At 38.4% G+C, this 21,302-nt stretch overlaps 1 protein-coding gene across 15 annotated transcripts in view; it reads right to left on the bottom strand.

Moving 5' to 3' along the window:
- The window catches only part of SEL1L2 (SEL1L2 adaptor subunit of SYVN1 ubiquitin ligase), a 145,417-nt gene that overhangs the window by 100,601 nt on the left and 23,514 nt on the right, over positions 1-21,302 (bottom strand). For 14 of the 15 annotated variants that reach the window (XR_013364807.1, XR_013364806.1, XR_013364805.1 and 11 more), the window contains one exon: positions 15,920-15,975. Coding sequence is in view for 11 of the 15 variants with exons in the window: in XM_077872158.1 (XP_077728284.1) it covers positions 15,920-15,975 (56 nt within the window). In the remaining 4 variants the exon portion in view is untranslated. Of the gene's footprint in view, positions 1-15,919; positions 15,978-21,302 lie in introns of all 15 variants that reach the window. The other variant, XM_077872160.1, reaches the window with a different exon arrangement.

Genomic DNA, 21,302 nt, shown 5'->3' with positions numbered 1-21,302 from the left:
GTTATTGGCCTGTTCAGGTTTTCTATTTCTTCCTGTTCCAGTTTTGGTAGTTTGTGGCTTTCCAGGAATGCGTCCATTTCTTCTAGATTGCCTAATTTATTGGCGTATAGCTGTTCATAGTATGTTTTTAAAATCGTTTGTATTTCCTTGGTGTTGGTAGTGATCTCTCCTTTCTCATTCATGATTTTATTAATTTGAGTCTTCTCTCTCTTCTTTTTAATAAGGCTGGCTAATGGTTTATCTATCTTATTAATTCTTTCAAAGAACCAACTCCTGGTTCTGTTGATCTGTTCCACAGTTTTTCTGGTCTCGATTTCGTTGAGTTCTGCTCGAATCTTTATTAACTCTCGTCTTCTCCTGGGTGTAGGATCTATCTGCTGTTTTTTCTCTAGCTCCTTTATGTGTAAGGTTAGCTTTTGTATTTGAGTTCTTTTCAATTTTTGAATGGATGCTTGTATTGCGATGTATTTCCCCCTTAGAACTGCTTTTGCTGCATCCCAAAGATTTTGAACGGTTGTATCTTCATTCTCATTAGTTTCCATGAATCTTTTTAATTCTTCCTTAATTTCCTGGTTGACCCTTTCATCTTTTAGCAGGATGGTCCTTAACCTCCACGTGTTTGAGGTCCTTCCAAACTTCTTGTTGTCATTTAGTTCTAATTTCAAGGCATTATGGTCTGAGGTTATGCAGGGGACGATCCCAATCTTTTGGTATCGGTTCAGACCCGATTCGTGACCCAGTGTGTGGTCTATTCTGGAGAAAGTTCCATGTGCACTTGAGAAGAATGTGTATTCAGTTGAGTTTGGATGTAAAGTTCTGTAGATATCTGTGACATCCATCTGGTCCTGTGTATCATTTAAAGCTCTCGTTTCTTTGGAGATGTTGTGCTTAGAAGACCTATCGAGTATAGAAAGAGCTAGATTGAAGTCACCAAGTATAAGTGTATTATTATCTAAGTATTTCTTCACTTTGGTTATTAATTGACTTATATATTTGGCAGCTCCTACATTCGGGGCATATATATTGAGGATTGTTAAGTCCTCTTGTTGGATAGATCCTTTAAGTATGAGATAGTGTCCCTCTTCATCTCTCACTACAGTCTTTGGGGTAAATTTTAGTTTATCTGATATAAAGATGGCTACCCCTGCTTTCTTTTGAGGACCATTCGAATGGTAAATGGTTCTCCAACCTTTTATTTTCAGGTTGTAGGTGTCCTTCTGTCTAAAATGAGTCTCTTGTAGACAGCAAATAGATGGGTCCTGCTTTTTTATCCAGTCTGAAACCCTGCGCCTTTTGATGGGGTCATTAAGCCCGTTCACGTTCAGAGTTACTATTGAAAGGTATGAGTTTAGTGTCATCATGATATTTATTCAGTCCTTGTTTTTGTGGATTGTTCCACTGAACTTCTTAAAGGGGAATTTTAAGAGTCCCCCTTAAAATTTCTTGCAGAGCTGGTTTGGAGGTCATATATTCTTTCAGTTCCTGCCTGTCTTGGAAGCTCTTTATCTCTCCTTCCATTCTGAATGAGAGCCTTGCTGGATAAAGTATTCTTGGTTGCATGTTCTTCTCATTTAAGGCCCTGAATATATCCTGCCAACCCTTTCTGGCCTGCCAGGTCTCTGTGGAGAGGTCTGCTGTTATCCTAATACTCCTCCCCATAAAGGTCAGGGATTTCTTGTCTCTTGCTGCTTTAAGGATCTTCTCTTTATCTTTGGAATTTTCAAGCTTCACTATTAAATGTCGAGGTGTTGAACGGTTTTTATTGATTTTGGGGGGGATCTCTCTATTTCCTGGATCTGAATGCCTGTTTCCCCTCCCAGAATAGGAAAGTTTTCAGCTAGAATTTGTTCAAATACATATTCTGGCCCTCTGTCCCTTTCGGCGCCCTCGGGAACCCCAATCAAACGTAGGTTTTTCTTCCTCAGGCTGTCGTTTATTTCCCTTAATCTATCTTCATGGTCTTTTAATTGTTTGTCTCTTTTTTCCTCAGTTTCCCTCTTTGCCATCAACTTGTCTTCTATGTCACTCACTCGTTCTTCCACCTCGTTAACCCTCATCGTTAGGACTTCTACTTTGGATTGCATCTCATTCAATTGATTTTTAATTTATGCCTGATTAGCTCTAAATTCTGCAGTCATGAAGTCTCTTGAGTCCTTTATGCTTTTTTCTAGAGCCACCAGTAGCTGTATAGTAGTGCTTCTGAATTGGCTTTCTGACATTGAATTGTAATCCAGATTTTGTAACTCTGTGGGAGAGAAGACTGTTTCTGATTTTTTCTTTTGAGGTGAGATTTTCCTTCTAGTCATTTTGCTCAGTGCAGAGTGGCCAAAAAGCAAGTTGTATTGGGAAAAGGAGAAAAAGAGAGGAGAGAAAGAAGGAAAGAAAAGAGAAAGAGAAAAAAAAAGGAAGAAAAAAAGAAAAAAAAGAAGAAAAAGAGAAAGAAAAAGAAAGAAAGGGAAAAAAAGGGTGGGGGAAGCAAACAAATCAAAAAGCAAAGCAAAACAAAACAAAACAAAACAAAAACCTACGGGGGAGTATCTTCTGATTCTGTGTACTTTAAGTCCCTTGACTTCCTCTGGAACTTGTCCGTCTAGCTGGTCTTCTGGGGGAGGGGCCTGTTGTGCTGATTTTCAGGTGTGAGCACTTGGGGGAGCTGCTCTGCCCCCTGCCTGGTGCAGGGCTCAGTGGGGGTTGTTTACCCCGTGAGGCCGCAGGAGGAACAGCCCCAGTGGGGAGGCCAGCTCTGGAGCCCTGGAGTCAGCTCCCGCAGTAACTCCAGAGCTCTCCGCCTGCAGGCCTGGATGCTCCGGGCGGGGCCGCTGATCTGCTCAGCTCGGGGCAGGAGCGTCCTTGCTGTCCTGGGCCCTCCCGGCCTCTGCCTGTCCCGGGGGAGGCCGGATCCTGGGCTGTGTCCCGGCGCTCTGTGCTCCCGGGCCTGCGCTGTTGGGATTCGCGCTCCCGCCCCACAGCCCCTTCCGCGGAGCCGCCCCCGAGCCCCTCCGAGCTCTGCCCCGCAGCCCCCTCCGCTGAGCCGTCCCCGAGCCCCCCGAGCTGCTCCGGGTCCCCCCGTGCGCGCTGCAGCCCTTAGGGAGCTCGGCGCACTCTCCTGGGGCACAGGTGTCCTTAGTGTCCCAGGGAGCCCGAGGGCATCCCCGCCCTCCTGGGGTCCTGCTCCAACTCCCTGCGGGCCCCTTTCTGCCCGGGAAGGTTGGTGCAGCTCCTGCTTCTCCGGGACGGGGCTCTCCTGTCCTGGGGACACTTGCCCCGGCCTGAGCCTGGCTCCTCGCGGGGCCCCTCCCCCTTGGAGGCCTTTTGTTTCTTTATTTCTTTTTCCCCGTCTTCCTACCTTGATAGAAGCGCGAACTCTTCTCACTGTAGCATTCCAGGTGTTCTCTCTTTAAATCTCAGGCCGAGTTCATAGATTTTCAGGATAATTTGAAGGTTTTCTAGGTAATTTGGTTGGGACAGGTGATTTGGAGACCCTACTCTTCTGCCATCTTGCCAGATTACCCCTAAACACCTTTTCTTTAGCAGAAAATATTTTTATGCTCTGTATCTTCTGGACTAATTTCACTTAAGGACAGCAAACAAGAATGTTAGCATATCCTAGGACCCCACTGCTGCCAGAGATGTATTTGATACTGAATATAAGTTAGGCCCCAAATTTTCTTTTTTCTTTTTTTAATTTATTTTTTAAATAAATTAATTTTTTATTGGTGTTCAATTTACCAACATACAGAATAACACCCAGTGCTCATCCTGTCAAGTGCCCGCCTCAGTGCCCGTCACCCATTCACCCCCACCCCCTCACCCTCCTCCCCTTCCACCACCCCTAGTTAGTTTCCCAGAGTTTGGAGTCTTTATGTTCTGTCTCCCTTTCTGATATTTCCCACACATTTCTTCTCCCTTCCCTTATATTCCCTTTCGCTATTATTTATATTCCCCAAATGAATGAGACCATATAATGTTTGTCCTTCTCTGATTGACTTATTTCACTCTGCATAATACCCTCCAGTTCCATCCACGTTGAAGCAAATGGTGGGTATTTGTCATTTCTAATGGCTGAGGAATATTCCATTGTATACATAAACCACATCTTCTTTATCCATTCATCTTTCGATGGACACCAAGGCTCCTTCCACAGCTTGGCTACTGTGGCCATTGCTGCTAGAAACATCGGGGTGCAGGTGTCCTGGTGTTTCATTGCATCTGAATCTTTGGGGTAAATCCCCAACAGTGCAATTGCTGGGTCGTGGGGCAGGTCTATTTTTAACTCTTTGAGGAACCTCCACACAGTTTTCCAGAGTGGCTGCACCAGTTCACATTCCCACCAACAGTGTAAGAGGGTTCCCTTTTCTCTGCATCCTCTCCAACATTTGTGGTTTCCTGCCTTGTTAATTTTCCCCATTCTCACTGGTGTGAGGTGGTATCTCATTGTGGTTTTGATTTGTATTTCCCTGATGGCAAGTGATGCAGAGCATTTTCTCATGTGCATGTTGGCCATGTCTATGTCTTCCTCTGTGAGATTTCTCTTTGCACCCAAAAGCATAAGATACCTAGGAATAAACCTCACCAAAGAGGGAAAGGATCTATACCCTAAAAACTATAGAACACTTCTGAAAGAAATTGAGGAAGACACAAAGAGATGGAAAAATATTCCATGCTCATGGATTGGCAGAATTAATATTGTGAAAATGTCAATGTTACCCAGGGCAATTTACACGTTTAATGCAATCCCTATCAAAATACCATGGACTTTCTTCAGAGAGTTAGAACAAATAATTTTAAGATTTGTGTGGAATCAGAAAAGACCCCGAATAGCCAGGGGAATTTTAAAAAAGAAAACCATAGCTGGGGGCATCACAATGCCTGATTTCAGGTTGTACTACAAAGCTGTGTTCATCAAGACAGTGTGGTACTGGCACAAAAACAGACACATAGATCAATGGAACAGAATAGAGAATCCAGAAGTGGACCCTGAACTTTATGGCCAACTAATATTCGATAAAGGAGGAAAGACTATCCATTGGAAGAAAGACAGTCTCTTCAATAAATGGTGCTGGGAAAATTGGACATCCACATGCAGGAGAATGAAACTAGACCACTCTTTCACCATACACAAAGATAAACTCAAAATGGATGAAATATCTAAATGTGAGACAAGAGTCCATCAAAATCCTAGAGGAGAACACAGGCAACACCCTTTTAGATTTTTTTTTTTTTTTTTTTTTTATTTATGATAGTCACAGAGAGAGAAAGAGAGGCAGAGACACAGGCAGAGGGAGAAGCAGGCTCCATGCACCGGGAGCCCGACGTGGGATTCGATCCCGGGTCTCCAGGACCGCGCCCTGGGCCAAAGGCAGGCGCTAAACCGCTGCGCCACCCAGGGATCCCGCAACACCCTTTTTGAACTTGGCCACAGTAACTTCTTGCAAGATACATCCACGAAGGCAAAAGAAACAAAAGCAAAAATGAACTATTGGGACTTCATCAAGATAAGAAGCTTTTGCACAGCAAAGGATACAGTCAACAAAACTAAAAGACAACCTACAGAATGGGAGAAGATATTTGCAAATGACGTATCAGATAAAGGGCTAGTTTCCAAGATCTATAAAGAACTTCTTAAACTCAAGGCCCCAAATTTTCAATAACAGCAACATCACTAGTGTTATTGGAACATTAATAGCTTCCTCAAATAGTTTTTGGGTGGCACCAGGTATGAAATAACCAAGCAATGAACCAACTTTGTTTTTTAAGAGCTATACGAATCAGTGATTCATTCATTCAATACATTTATGGTGGGCATTCGCTAGGAATTGAAGGTAGAGTGGCAAATTAGATAGAGCAATCTGTCTGATCTTATGGAGTTTCCATTTGTCTGTGAGAAGACAATAACCAGTAAACAAATAAATGAACCAGTCAGTATCAGGTGTCAATACATGCTATGAAGAGATTAAAACAAGGAGAAGTAAAGAGTGAAATGCAGGATGAAGAGGGATTGGTGCATAGCTAATTTAGATTGGATGCCCAAGAAAAGTCTCACTGAAGAGGTAACTTCAGAGCTAAGAATTTAATGACAAGAAAACAGAATGCATAGTTAGGTGGCAGAGCATTTCATGCAGAGGGAACAGTGAGCATCAATGCTCTAAAGTGGGAACAAACTTGTATGGTCTAGAAATGAGGCCCAAGTAGCTGAATGAGTCTCAATTAAGGGAAGAACTATAAAAGAGAAAGACAGAGGGAGAAGTAGGGGATCCTATCACATAGGGATATGGTAAGCAGTTAATCTTTTATTCAAAAGATAAGAGGAAGACATCAGAGGGTTTTAGGCGACATACTCTGATTTATATTTTAGAAAGAAAGAACATTCTGGCTGACATGTGAGGAGCAGATTGCACAGGATTAAGAGTGGGAGCAAGAAGAATGGTTCAGAGACTACTGCAGTCAACCAGGTGAGGGATGTTGAGATTAGAAGTGCAAGAGCAACAGAGATAAATTTCTTGGGCAAATTTAGGATATGTTTTGGAGATAGTGCAGTTTGAGATTAGATATGGGCTGGATTTAGGGATAAGAGGACAGAGTCAAGGACAGATAACTTTTTGTCCTGATGAGATCAGTTGAGTGGATGGAGATTCCATTTAAATGTATGAAGAAGAATGGAGAACAGGGGTGAATTTTGGAGGAGGGAATCAGTCTCACCACACTCAGACACAATTGTATAAGTGATAATGTCTCCAAACTGTGTGAGTATATATGAAAAACAAAATGTTTGGGTTTTTTGTCTAAGGGGAGTAAGCGTGAGCCATGTTTGCTATGGAATGAGAAGTGAGTATCATTCCTTGCAAAACGAGATAGGTGAGAAGTGAAAGGACTGGTGCCGTAAGGATTCTTTGCCTATCAGTGACTTACTTCCTTTCCCTTGGGCTCAACGAAGGCTTTCTTGCTTTCCTTAAGTATCTCTGTCCCTTTTTCTTTCTTGGCTCACATGTCCCCAAAGAGTCACTGTTTCTTGGCACTGTGTAGTATGCTAAATTCTGCTGAAAAATTTTTCTGGAAAAAGCACACGGAGGGTAAGAGCTCATAGAAAGCATCAGTAAGGACAATAGAAATGGCAAACTGAGACTAGCTCAGCACCTCCTCATTAGTGGTCCTTGTCTGAGTGAACGAATGAAGTTCTAAGATAGAGCAACACAGGCTATCTTTGGTTTGACAAGAGGGAGGAACTGAATGTCCACTTTCTCTATTATGTATAGATTTGGATTTCATTTTTTTTAAAGATTTTATTTATTCATTCATAGACACAGAGAGAGAGAGGCAGAGACACAGGCAGAGGGAGAAGTAGGCTCCATGCAGGGAGCCCGATGTGGGACTTGATCCCAGGTCTCCAGCATCACACCCAGGCTGCAGGCGGCGCCAAACTGCTGCACCACCAGGGCTGCCCTGGATTTCATATCCTATGTTTGGGTCACTATATTTCCAAAGAGTCTGAACATTAGTGCTGCAGATATTATTGGTGAAAAGCCAAGTTATGGAGAAAGCCAGGAGGAAGTGAAAAAAAATAAAAGAGTTTTCTTTCCAGGTTTCTCTAGGTCATTGGATCTCAGAGTATGGTTCCTAGAAAATGGCAGCACCAGCATCATGTGGGAATGAGTTAGAAATGTAAATTCTCAGCCCCACTGAAGCTCAACAGAATCAGAAACTCTGAGTTGAAGCCCAGTAATACGTGTTTCAACAAGTCTTTCATGTGATTCTGATACATGTTAAAGTTTGGGAACCTCTGTTCTAGGTCATAGTGAAGAATGTAGTCAGCTAAATTAAAGTGGAATTAAAATACTTAAATAAAATAGTACAAAAATATATATCACTCATCAGATAGTGAAAATATTTACACATATAGCAAAGATTCACACTGATGTTTGGATTTTTTGTCGACCATTTAAGGTATATCAGATTATTCAAGCTTTCTAGGTTGTCTTAAGTAAGTGTGTGTGTGTGTGTGTGTGTATATATATATATATATACACATTTATAAATGTATAATGTATATATATAATGTAAATGTATATATATTCTTATATATAAATGTATATATAAGAATATATATATATATACACACACACACACACTTTTGGAAAAAAGTGACTGTTACTTTTGAACTCGCACATCTCACTGTTTTAGTAATTTTTCTTCTTTAAAGTAAGATGCTATTTATGAGATGCTTAAATTAAAGCAAAGGTGTTTTTAGTGACATCTTACAGTTTTTCATTTTTCCTAAAGTACTTTCAGTTAAGAATACAAAACAATCTTAGAATACTTTTTCCTAATGTGCCTAATCTTTTTTAAATTCAAAAGATTAAAATAAAAATAGCAAATATGGCAATAATCACCCCTAATTTAAAAGAATCGGTATCTCTTATAGAGAAGAAATCATTCATTCGTCAGTGAAAACATTTCTTTTTCTTGAGAAAGACAATGCTAATTATTTTATTGCGTATTTGCATGTCTGCCTTCTAAAGTCACCAAATAACAACAGTCAACAGCTATCCCAGTATGATTTTTGACAGGTAGGAAAATGGTAAGGTAGAAAGTAAAAGGGGAAGATAAACACTGAAGGCCTATTTGAGGCTTGTGATCATGAAATCAAAGTGAGACTGGATGTATTTATTTGTAGCCACATTTCAGCTACTCAGGTGCAGGGACTGAATGGTGGAGAACAGTATTCACTCAGGGTTGAGGTTTTACAACTAAATTGGATGGAGTGCAAGAGGAGTAACTAAATGGAAAGTCTATATGAAGCAGCAATTTTGCATGACCCTCAAACCCTTATCTGCAATTCTTAAATCCAAAAAATCTGAAAACCTAAAGGTTTTTCAATAGTTTGGTGCTCAAAATCAATTGGTAGAAAAACCTGTCTGGCTTGATGTGAAGTTATTTATGTTCTTTACTTACTCCATTTGATATGAATATTCATATGTTTTACTGCATAAATAATAATATGTTTGAAACAACGTATTTCCTCAGTCTCAGCTGGAGATATCCTATAATATATGGTATGTAGATCTGTGTATATATATTATAGAAGGTGTCCTATATGTCTGTGTGTATAGTAGTATATTTCCACAGTTAAAAAAACAACCCTAAATTCTGCCTCAAACTCTTGCAATAAATTGAAGAGAAAATATTTCCCAACTCATTCTCTGAGGCCAGTCTTGCTTGATACCAAAGCAAGACAAGGACACTACAAGAAGACTACAGACCAATACTCCTGATGAAATTGATGTAAAAATCTTTGACAAAATACTAGCAAAGAGAATTTAACAGTACATCAAAGGATTATACAGTATGACAAAGTAGGATATATTCCAGGAATGCAAAGATGTTTCAACATAAAAAATGGATCAATGTAATAACTGCATTAACAGACTGAAGGGGAAAAAAAAACCCACATGATCATCTCAATTAATGTAGAAAAAGCTTTTGACAAAATTCAACACCCTTTCATGACCAAATCACTCACAAACTAGGAATAGTCAGAAACTACTTCAACATAACAAAAACTGTATATAAAAAAACCCTCAGCTAACCACAAAAAATTCTCAATAGTGAAAGACTGAAAGCTTTGCCTCTAATATTAGCAACAAGGCAAAGATACCACTCTACCACTGCTATAATACTAGAAGTCCTAGCAAGAGCAATTAGGCAAGAAAAAGAAATAAAAGACATCTAAATTGGAAAGGAGAAGTAAAATTATCTCTGCTTACAGATGACATGATCTCATATGTAGATAGCTCTAAAGATTCCACACAAAAAATTTAGCAAAATTGGAAGATACAATATCAACACACAAAAGTCAGTTGCAGGGCAGCCCCGGTGGCGCAGCGTTTAGCGCCACCTGCAGCCCAGGGCGTGATCCTGGAGACCCGGGATCGAGTCCCACGGTCAGGATCCCTACATGGAGCCTGCTTCTCCCTCTGCCTGTGTCTCTGCCTCTCTCTTTCTGTGTGTCTCTCATGAATAAATAAATAAAATCTTAAAAAAAAAAAGTCAGTTGCATTTCTATACACTAACAATGAACAATCCTAAAATAAAATTAAGGAAGCAATTCCATTCAAAACAGTATCAAGGGATCCCTGGGTGGCGCAGCGGTTTGGCGCCTGACTTTGGCCCAGGGCGCGATCCTGGAGACCTGGGATCAAATCCCACGTCGGGCTCCCGGTGCATGGAGCCTGCTTCTCCCTCTGCCTGTGTCTCTGCCTCTCTCTCTCTCTCTCTGTGACTATCATAAATAAATAAATTAAAAAACAAAACAAAACAAAACAAAACAGCATCAATAAAGTACTTAGAAATAAACTTATCATGGAGGCAAAAGACAAATATTGAAAACTACATAACTTTGTTAAGAGAAATTAAAGAAGGTTAATAGAAAGACATCACACGTTCACAAAGTGGAATATTTAATATTGTTAAAATGTTAATAGTGCCTGAAGTGATTACAGATTCAATGCAATCTCTATCAAAATCCCAGCGGCATTTTTTTTTCAGAAATAGGAAAATTCTTCCTAAATTCATTTGGAATCTGAGGGACTCTGACTAGCCAAAACAATCTTCAGAGATAAAACCAGGGACACCTGGGTGGCTCAGCATTTGAGCATCTGCCTTTGGCTCAGGCCGTGCCAGGATCGAGTCCCACACTGGGCTCCCTGAAGGAAGCCTGCTTCTCCCTTTGGCTATGTCTTTGCCTCTCTCTCTGTATCTCTCATGAATAAATAAACAAACAATTTAAAAAGTGTTTTTTAAAAAAAGATAAAACCAACATTGTAGGTCTCACATTTCTTAATGTCAAATTTTTTTACAAGGCTATAGTACTCATGATAGTGTAGTAATGGCATAAAGACAGACATGAAACAGAACAGAGAGCTAGGCAGTAAACCTGCTCATATATGGTCAAATAGTCTTCAACAAAGTGCAAAGACCATTCATTGGGGGGGAAAGTACAGTTTTTTCAGTAGATTTGGCTGGGAATATTGGATATCCACATACAAAAGAATTAAGTATACTATATAGCAGTTAACTCAAAATGGATTAAAGACCTAAATGTAGGACCTGAAAGTATAAAAACTCCTAGAAGAGAACACAGAGAAAAGTTTTATGATATTGGATTTGATGATGAGTTCTTGGATATGATACCATAAGTATAGGCAAAAAAAGTAAAAAGAGATAAACTGGACCACATCAAAATTGAAAGTTTCTGTGTATCAAAGGGCACTATCAAGACTGTGAAAGGCAACACATGGGAGGGAGAAAATATTGGTAAATTATATATCTGATAAGTGATTAATGTCTAGAATACATAAAAAATTCTTACAATTCAACAATAAAAAGCCAAATAATTCTATTCAAAGGGGTGTCTAGGTGGCTCGGTTGGTTAAGCATCAGCTCTTGATTTTGGCTCATGTCATGATTTCAGGGTTGTGAGATCGAGGCCTGTGATGGCCACCGTGCTGGGCATGGAGCCTACTTAAGATTCTCTTTCTCCTTCTCCTTCTGCCCTTTCTTATCCTTGCTCATGCAAATGCACGTGCTTCCTCCTTCTCTCCCTAAAAAAATAAAGATTAAAAAAATGGGCAGAGGGCTTGAATAGACATTTCCCTAAAGAAGATATAAATGACCAATAAGCACATGAAAAGATGCTCAACATCACTAATCATTAGGAAAATGCAAATCAAAACTACAATGAGATACCACCTCACACCTACTAGGATGGTTACTATAAGAAACCCAACAACCCAGCAACATAGAAAATTACAAGTGTTGGTCACAGTGTGGAGAAAGTAGAACCCTCATGCACATATACCCAGAAGAATTGAAAGCAGGATATCAAGATAGTGTATACCCATGTTCATAGCAGCATTATTCACAATAGCCAAAAATTGTAAGCAACCCAGTGTTCACCAAAGGATAAATGTATAAACAAAATGTATAAAACAAAATATACATACAATGGAAAATATTCAGCCTTGAAAAGGAAGAAAATTAAGACACATGCTACGTGAGGATGAACCTTTAGGACATTATGCTAAATGAAATAAGCCAGTCACAAAAAGACGAATATTGCATGATTCTACTTATATGAGATATCTAGATTAATCAAATCATAGGGACAGAAACTATAATGGTGGTTGCCAGGGGCTGGGAGGAGAGGAGAAGCAGAGAGTTGTTTTGTAGGTATAGAGTTTCAGTTTTGCAAGGTCAAAGAGTTTTGGAGATCGGTTATACAATAATGTGGATATACTAACAGTAATTGAACTATACACTTACAAATAGTCATGAGGGTAAATTTTATGTATATTTGCCACAATTAAACAAACAAACAAACAAAAAACCCTGAGTTCTGAAACACATTTATTCCCAAGGTTTTGAAAAAGGTACTGTGTTCCTGTAGCATAAGCCATCAAGTCTAAGCTAAGTAAGAAGGAATGAGGATGTGAATGGAATGATAAACAGTGAAAGAGACACATGGATTTGAGGTCCTGGTGGGACTGAAGCATTAATGGGAATAACTTAGAAAGCACCAGGTGGTCTTCAGAGACTTGGAAGCTTAAGCTTTTAATTTTGAAAAGACATAGTCCAGATTATGACCATGGGAGTAGAGAGAAGATGCAGTTATTGGAGCAAAAAAATCTAAATAATGGGATTGAGAGGCAAGAATTCATGGATACTGACAGCTCCAAGAAATAGAGAGAAAGACTACAAGGTACTTCTCTGTCCTCATCTCCTATTATTCTCCCAATGAAAGTGTAGCAATAAGGAAAGGCAAAGATACTCACCACCCCAACTATGACCAATATAATTGTGTTGTGGGAGAAAATATTTGGGAGGGCTGTAGGGGAAGTTCTCAGGAGAAAACTAAATTTCAGTTTCAGTTACAATGAAGGTAAAGGTAATACTTGGAGAAGTATGACCCCAGGATAGGTGATTAGAAAGAAAGTAAGGGTGCAGTGGATGGAGAAACCACCCATTTTATAACCAAAGTCTTGGGGAGACAGTAGTAGCATATTTCAGTAAATCTGTAAACTCTTATTGTACATATTGCATGCAAAGCATTGCATTTGAAAAGATTAAATGATACTTTTTTGCTTCTCTGGGATTGGAGCTAGTTTTCTGTGACGTGGCTACATGTACCAAGAATGTTGAAATCATTGGTAAATATGAGACCTATTATAGTGGCCTTCCTCAGGAAAATGGTGAAGAAAATTGAAATAAGCCAACACACCAAGTACATTTGCTCCTTCTGCAGCAAAACCAAGATGAAGAGATGAGCTGTGGCAATTTAGCACTGTGGTTCCTACAGGAAAATGGTAGCTGGTGGTACCTGGACCTATACCACCACTTCTGCCATCACAGTAAAGTCTGCAATCAGGCCACTGAAGGAATGGAAAGAACAGTAGAAGCTCCACCATTTGACACATGGCTAGCCTATAACAAAAGCCTTAATTTATGTAACAACAACAGAGATACTTTCTTACCCTTCAGAAGCTCACAAAATCAAATTTAAGCAATATAAATATTGATTTCACAAAGCTAAAAAAAAATTAGGACCTTTTGGAAATTCCAAATTCCAGTAACTGTATGTGGTATGTGGTGGGTATTGTGTTGAATGAATGAAATTTGTACTACAAAGATCTTTTAAATCTGAATGGGCTTAGTTATTCTAATTTGTAAATTGTGCTTAATAACTAACCACTTAAGTAACCAGTTGACATCCTACACAGAAATGTTAAATATTTTTTTAAGTATGTATGTTTTTTTAGAAAGTGTGTGCTAGGAGGAATGGAGGAGTAGGTGATACTCTTTTGTGAACTCTGGAGTTGTAAAGCTAGAAAGAGAAAACTAGGGGAAAGCAGCTATACTTAGGTGGGTTTAAACAAATTATAATGTAAATAATAATTATTATGAAAGATAATCAGAATCTACCAGGTCTGCAATGGGGTTAGAGATGGAGAAGGGGTTAGAGATGGAGAAGGGTATTTTAAGCCAGACAGTATCTTATTTATTGCAAAGAAGTCATGAAACAACATGGCAAATTTAGTGAACAGAGATTACTTTACTCAGTATAGAGTCCTTGGTATTTTCAATTCTGCTGACTGTGCTCTATGAGGTTGGTACTAAGGAAGCTTAAAAAACTGGCTACTCAGGCAGCCCAGGTGGCTCAGCAGTTTAGAACTGCCTTCAGCCTAGGGTGTGATCCTGGAGGCCTGGGATCAAGTCCCATGTCAGGCTCCCTGCATGGAGCCTGCTTCTCTCTCTGCCTATGTCTGTTCCTCTCTCTGTCTCTGTGTCTCTCATGAATAAGTAAATAAAATCTCTAAAAAAACAAAACAAAACAGAAAACAACAACTGGATACTCCATTGAAAGTTGGTGAGATACACAGTCTACCCTAGCATGTTTTCTCATCTTTGGCATGAAGATAGTGCTTTGGTTTTTTTCAATATTCTGAGTTCTTTTAGTATAGTTTATATCTTTTTTTGCATTGCTTTACATGGGTAGAGCTGGGGTCCTTTCTGTATTTTGTATTTGGGCCTCATATAATAATGCTGGGCATCAGGGAGGACATCTCTGAGCCTGATCAAGGTCCTTGATCTTTGATTGAGCTCTTTGGTTACAAAAGGTGCTTTCAGGAATGCCTGGGTAGCTCAGCAGTTGAGTGTCTGCCTTTAGCTCAGGGAGTGATCCTGGGGTCTTGGGATTGAGTACTGCATTGGGCTCCTTGCAGGGAGCCTGCTTCTCCCTCTGCCTGGGTCTCTGCCTCTCTCTCTCCCTCTCTATGTGTATCTCTCATGAATAAATAAATAAAATCTTTAAAAAGAAAGGGTGCTTTCATACGTTATTGGGCAGGCACTGCATATCACAAGATATCAAGAGCCCACAAGAGAAAGCCAGATGACCTGATGGAGCTGGTGTCTTTTTATCTTCCACTTGCCTAAGGATAAACTGTGAGGTTATCCCAAGGTCATTTTTATTTCTGCATATAATAATCCAACTGCTGATTATGGGATGTTTTAGTTATGGTAATGTGGAACAGGAAAATTTGGAGGAGTTTAAAAAATGTTGTAATGTAGAGAGGAATTCTTAATTTATATAAACATTTTTTCAAAGTTTACTTCTTTAATTAGGGAATGGTCAGGGAAGGACCTCCAAAAAGATGACATTTGAGCAAAGATCTGAAGAAGGTGAGGGCAGGGAGGTACATGATTATCTGGGTTCAAGGATGCTTCAGGCAGGAAGAGTAGAAAAGTGTCATGCATGTCTGGGGTTTCTGAGGAATAGCACAGAGCCCAGTGTGTCCTGAACGGTGTAAAAGAGAAAGTAGTAGAAGATGATGTCAGAGAAAAAATACTGAGGCCAGACCACAGAGGCTAATAGGTAAGACACCAGTTTTTACTCTGTGTGAGATGGGATGCCATGAAAGGGTTTAAAGTAAAGAAGTGACTTGAAATGAGTTACATTTATAGGATTATGCTGGTGGCTAGGTTGAGAATAGACTGAAAATGTTGAATCCCCTACTTCCAAGTTATCAGATGAAATCATCAAGTCAATAATATTTAATAAGCATCTGTGACTATAAGCCAGACTGGTCTCTGTCCTCTTTGCCTTAATATTTAGAACCCCAAACAGGTTGTGGTTTATGAGAAAGCTTAGGAATAACAGTCTTATCTTCTTACAGTGGAATGAGTAAATATTTGTTGAATGAAAGAACAAAAAAAATATTTACAATAAAGAAAAAACAAAACCCAGAAACAACAGGCAGTAATTACTTGGTTAAGAAATTTTAAGCATTATGAATAAATACTACGTATAGCGCCGATAGTCTCAATTTTGTACTGGAGAAATACAATGGTTGTTTAGCAGAATATTTACCTGTGTGGTGACATTTCTTTCCTTTTGCTTTCTATTATGCTTTTCTGCTTCGATATCTGCAATATAAAAGATGTTTATAAGGTTGAAGGTATTTTTCTTTTAACATTTCAGTAAATCATTTCTTAATAAAAAACTTTCTAGATAACTTTTAGAACTCTAAGAATAATAGTGAAAAATAATTTACATTTAAATTACCAGTTATGTGGTATTAAATAATTCCTTCACAGATAATTTTTAAAGATGTAACTTGACACCAAAGACAATCTAAATACTTTAATCAAGCATCCTGAAATTGAGTTAATATGAAAGAGTTCTACAAATAATAGACTAATTACAATAGCAGAAAACTTTCTGAGCTACAACTTAATTAAAATGTATCCATGTGGGCAGCCCTGGTGGCACAGCGGTTTAGTGCCGCCTGCAGCTCAGGGCGTGATTCTGGAGACTCCGGATCGAGTCCCACATCGGGCTCCCTGCATGGAGCCTGCTCCTCCCTCTGCCTGTGTCTCTCTGCCTCTCTCTCTCTCTAGCTGTGTCTCTATGAATAAATAAATAAAATCTTAAAAAAAAAGTATCCATGTAAATAAATATCATGTCTTTAAGAATATTAAAACATAGAAGAGGGAATATAATCTTTTATATATTTATAACTGGATTCTTATGTCAGAGAGACACTAAAAATTAGTATAGTTGAAACATATAAATATCTGAGAAATGTAGACTAGTACAATTACATCAGGCTTTGAAATTTGAGAAACTACTATTCACAAGCATTTTTTAACAAATATTTTTGTAAAGAAGAGCATATATATACCATATAGAATACATATATATTTCATTTTTACATAGGCTTGAAGTTTCTGAACTTACATATTCAGAAAAATAAGTCTTTGAAAACTTTGAAAACAAGGTGTCACATCATGGCATGTCTATTACATTAGTAGGACTGATAATTTTCAATTACTAAAAAAATTATTTTATGCACTGTAAAAATGACCCTACATATTTCCTGAAGTAAAACATGCATACATGAAATATGTTCCTTTTATAGATTGAAGAATTTGACTGAAGACAAATATGGATAATTAAAATTTTATATTTGTAAAAGTTGTGAGCTTATACTTTTAAGAGCAGGTTATGAATATTCTCATATTATCTCTGATATTGTATTTATTAATTTGATATGTTTTATTCTTTCTCTCACTGATCAACTTTAGTATTTGGACTCACAATTATAGAAGGTCTGTTCTGTTTACTTTGTAAGCCAGACCTTACAGAAACTGCTTCCAGATTGTTTATATTTAGTCTTCTGTCAAACTAGAGAAGCAATTGACAAAATCTAAATAAATATTCAACAACATCATGGTGACAAATGCATTAATACAAAGCATATGAAAAATTTTAAAGATTATACATATTTCATCAAATTATATACATTAGGATTTCTTTTCAGGCTCAGGATGTAAAACAAATTATGCCAGAATAAGAACATTATTATAAATGCAACTTCCTTTGTCCTAAGTTTGCCAAGTGATCATTTTAAGGCCATGGATACTCATTATCAGTCAATATAGGGTAGTGGTCCACCATGTGGCCTTTGAGTTAACCAAGCCTGAATGCTAATCTTGATTTTGTATCTGTTTCATTAATTTGTTATAGTAATCCATAAGATAATCTTTTTTTTAAAGTTTTTTTTTTTTTTTTTTTAAAGGATTTACTTATTTATTTATTCAACAGAGAAAGAGAGAGTACAGATCCCAGGACCCTGGGATCATGACCTAAGCTGAAGGCAGAGGCTTAACCAACTGAGCCACCCAGGTGCCCTTCCAATAAGATAACCTATGTAAAGTATTTAGTACTTAATATATAGTGTTTAATAAATGTTAGCTATACATATAATTATGGTTATGATTATTATAAAGAAGGTCTACTTCCTTAAAGGATTTAAGATGCCTTCAAGATGATAAGGTATGTAAATTAGTATTTAAAAAGGATCATGGTGAAAAAGCATTATTAGAGACTTAATATGTTATCAGAATTTATTAATACTGTCTATTATATGACTTCTATCTCAATTAAGGCATTTTCTTCAAAACAAATTACTTAGCCTAATTATATTTGTGAATTAGAAATCAGACAACATGACTAATATTATAGCTACAGTAAATGTCTAGCAATTTTTTTTTGTCTAGCAATTTTTAATCTCCATTATCACAACTAGAAAAAGTAAACTGGAAAAAGCAATGTGATTTGATATATTCCTATTGTTATACTCCCCAAAGTACACAGAATAAAATTAGAGTTAGTATGCACGTAAAATACAGACACAGAACAAGAAGTACAAAGTGTCATGTGTATTAGAGCAAGAGGAGAAAATTATGGATATTAAGTGGAATAACGTCTATATTATACACTGGACCAGAAAATCAAGCTGTCAGTGGCCATATATTAACATGAAAATTACAGGGCTAAAAGCAATTATCAAAGGTAGGATAAGTGTAGATAAAAATGTAGAGAAAAGAATTAGTGAAATGGGAGGAGGTGTAAGAATCTAACTGAAGGAACAAACTATTTAATAGCTTAAAACATAAAAAGAACATAAAGGTCATTACTTCCAGAAGAAGATACACAATAACAAAAATACTTTTCTTTTCTAAACCTCAGGCTTTTTAGGTTTTTACCTAAAGAAAATGAACTTTTAAAAAAGTTTGTTTTTAATTTAAATTCAATTTGCCAACATATAACACCCAGTGCTCATCACATCATGTGCCCACCTTAATGCCTGTCACCCAATTACCCCATCCTGCCATCCACCTCTCCTTTAGCAACCCTCTGTTTCCCAGAGTTAGGAGTCTCTCGTGGTTTGTCTTCTTCTCTAATTTTTCCCCATTAGGGAAAATGGTCTTCTTTATGGTCTCTTTCACTATTTCTTATATTCCACATATGAGTGAAACCATATGATGATTGTTTTTCTCCAACTGACTTATTTCACTCAGTGTAATACCTTCCAGTTCCATGCACGTCAATGTAAATGGTAGCTATTCATTCTTTCTGATGGCTGAGTAATATTCTGTTGTATATACATACCACATCTTCTTTATCCATTCATCTGTCGAAGGACATTGTGGCTCCTTCCACAGTTTGGCTATTGTGGTCACTGCTGCTATGAACATTGGGGTGCAGGTGTCCTGGTGCTTCACTACATCAGTATCTTTGAGGTAAATACCCAGTACTGCAATTGCTGCATCATAGGGTAGCTCTATTTTTAACTTCTTGGGAACCTCCACACTGTTTTCCAGAGTGGCTGTACCACCTTGCATTCCCACCAACAGTGCAAGAGGGTTCACCTTTCTCCACATCCCCACCAACATTTGTTGTTTCTTGTCATATTTATTTTAGTCATTCTCACCAGTGAAAGGTGGTATCTCATTGTGGTTTTATTTGTATTTCCCTGATGACAAGTGATGTACAGCATTTTTTCATATGCCTGTTGGCCATGTGTAGGTCTTCTTTGGAGAAATGTCTATTCATGTCTTCTGCCTATTTTTTGACTGCATTGTTTGTTTTTTGAGTACTGAGTTTGATAAGTTCTTTATAAAAATTATTTATTTATTTATTCATGAGAGACACACAGAGAGAGGTAGAGACATAGGCAGAGGGAGAAGTAGCTTCCTGCATGGAGCCTGATGTGGGACTCAATCCCAGGACCTGGGATCATGTTCTGAACAGAAGGCAGATGCTCAACTGCTAAGCCACCCAGGCATCTCAAGTTTGATAAGTTCTTTATAGATTTTGGATATTAGCCCTTTATCTGATATGTTATTTGCAAATATCTTCTCCCACTCTGTAGGCTGCCTTTTAGTTTTGTTGGCTGTTTCCTTTGCCGCACAGAAGCTTTTTATCTTGGTGAGGTCCCAGCAGTTCATTCTTGCTTTTGTTTCCCTTGCCTTTAGAGACGTGTCCTGTAAGAAGTTCTTGTGGCCAAGGTCAAAAAGGCTGCTGCCTGTGTTCTCTAGGATTTTGATGAATTCCTGTCTCACATTAAATCTTTCATCCATTTTGAGTTTATCTTTGTGTATGGTGTAAGAGAATAGTCAGGTAAGAGTTTAAAAGCCTTATGGTGTAAGAGAATAGTCAAGTTTCATTCTTCTGCATGTGGCTCTCCAATGTTCCCAACACCAGTTATTGAAGAGACTGTCTTTTTTCCAGTGGATATTCTTTTCTGCTTTGTCGAAAATTAGTAGACCATAGAGTTGAGGATCCATTTCTGGGTTCTCTGTTCTGTTCCATTGATCTGTGTTTTTTGTGCCAGTACCACAGTGTTTTAATGATCACAGCTTTGTAATACAGCTTGAAGTCAGGCATTGTGATGTCCCTAGTGTTACTTTTCTTTTTCAACATTCCTCTGGCTATTTGAGGTCTTTTCTGGTTCCATACAAATCTTAGGATTATTTGTTCCAACTCTGCAAAGAAAGACCATGGTATTTTGTTGGGGTTGCATTGAATGTGTAAATTGCCCTGGGTAGCATAGACATTTTCACAATATTTATTCTTCCAATCCATGAGCATGGAATGTTTTTCCATCTCTTTGTGTCTTCCTCAATTTCTTTCAGAAGTGTTCTGTAGCTTTTAGGTTATAGATCCTTTACCTCTTTGGTTAGGTTTATTCCCAGATATCTTATGGTTTTGGGTGCAGTTGTAAAAGGGATTGATTCCTTAATTTCTCTTTCTTCAGTCTCATTGTTAGTGTAGAGAAATGCCAGATTTCTGTGCTTTGATTTTGTATCCTGCTATGTTGCTGAATTGCTGTATGAGTTCTAGCAATGTCGAGATGGAGTCTTTTGGGTTTTCTGCATACAGTATCATGTCATCTGTGAAGAGGGAGAGTTTGACTTCTTCTTTGCCAATCTGAATGCCTTTTATTTCTTTTTGTTTTCTGATTGCTGAGGCTAGGACTCCTAATACTACTTTGAACAATAGTGGCGAGAGTGGGCATCATTGTCGTGTTCCTGACCTCAGGGGACAAGCTCTCAATTTTTTCCCATTGAGAATGATATTTGCTGTGGGTTTTTCATAAATGGTTTTTATTATGAAAATGAAGCTTTGGTTGGCTACTGGGGAACAGATTTTGCTACCAACAGTATGTCACACAAGGCTTTCTAGTAGGCTTTTAAATATCAGTTAAGGAACATTGGTGCTTGCTAGAGACTTGTCCCACTGTTTTATAAAACTTCCCTCTATATGAGTACTGATATCAGAGGGCAGAGCCAGGAGTCCAGAGGCTGCTACCAAGAACCAAGGGAAATAATTATTAGGGATCTACTCCAAGAGAACAGAACAGAGCTCCTATCAAGGAGCAGTGCCTACCCTTGGAGGGACCAGT

The sequence above is a fragment of the Canis aureus genome, chromosome 26, assembly GCF_053574225.1.
Source record: "Canis aureus isolate CA01 chromosome 26, VMU_Caureus_v.1.0, whole genome shotgun sequence".
Taxonomy (NCBI): domain Eukaryota; kingdom Metazoa; phylum Chordata; class Mammalia; order Carnivora; family Canidae; genus Canis; species Canis aureus.
The sequence above is the reverse complement of the archived record's forward strand: the minus strand, read 5'-3'. Positions and strand labels throughout refer to the sequence as shown.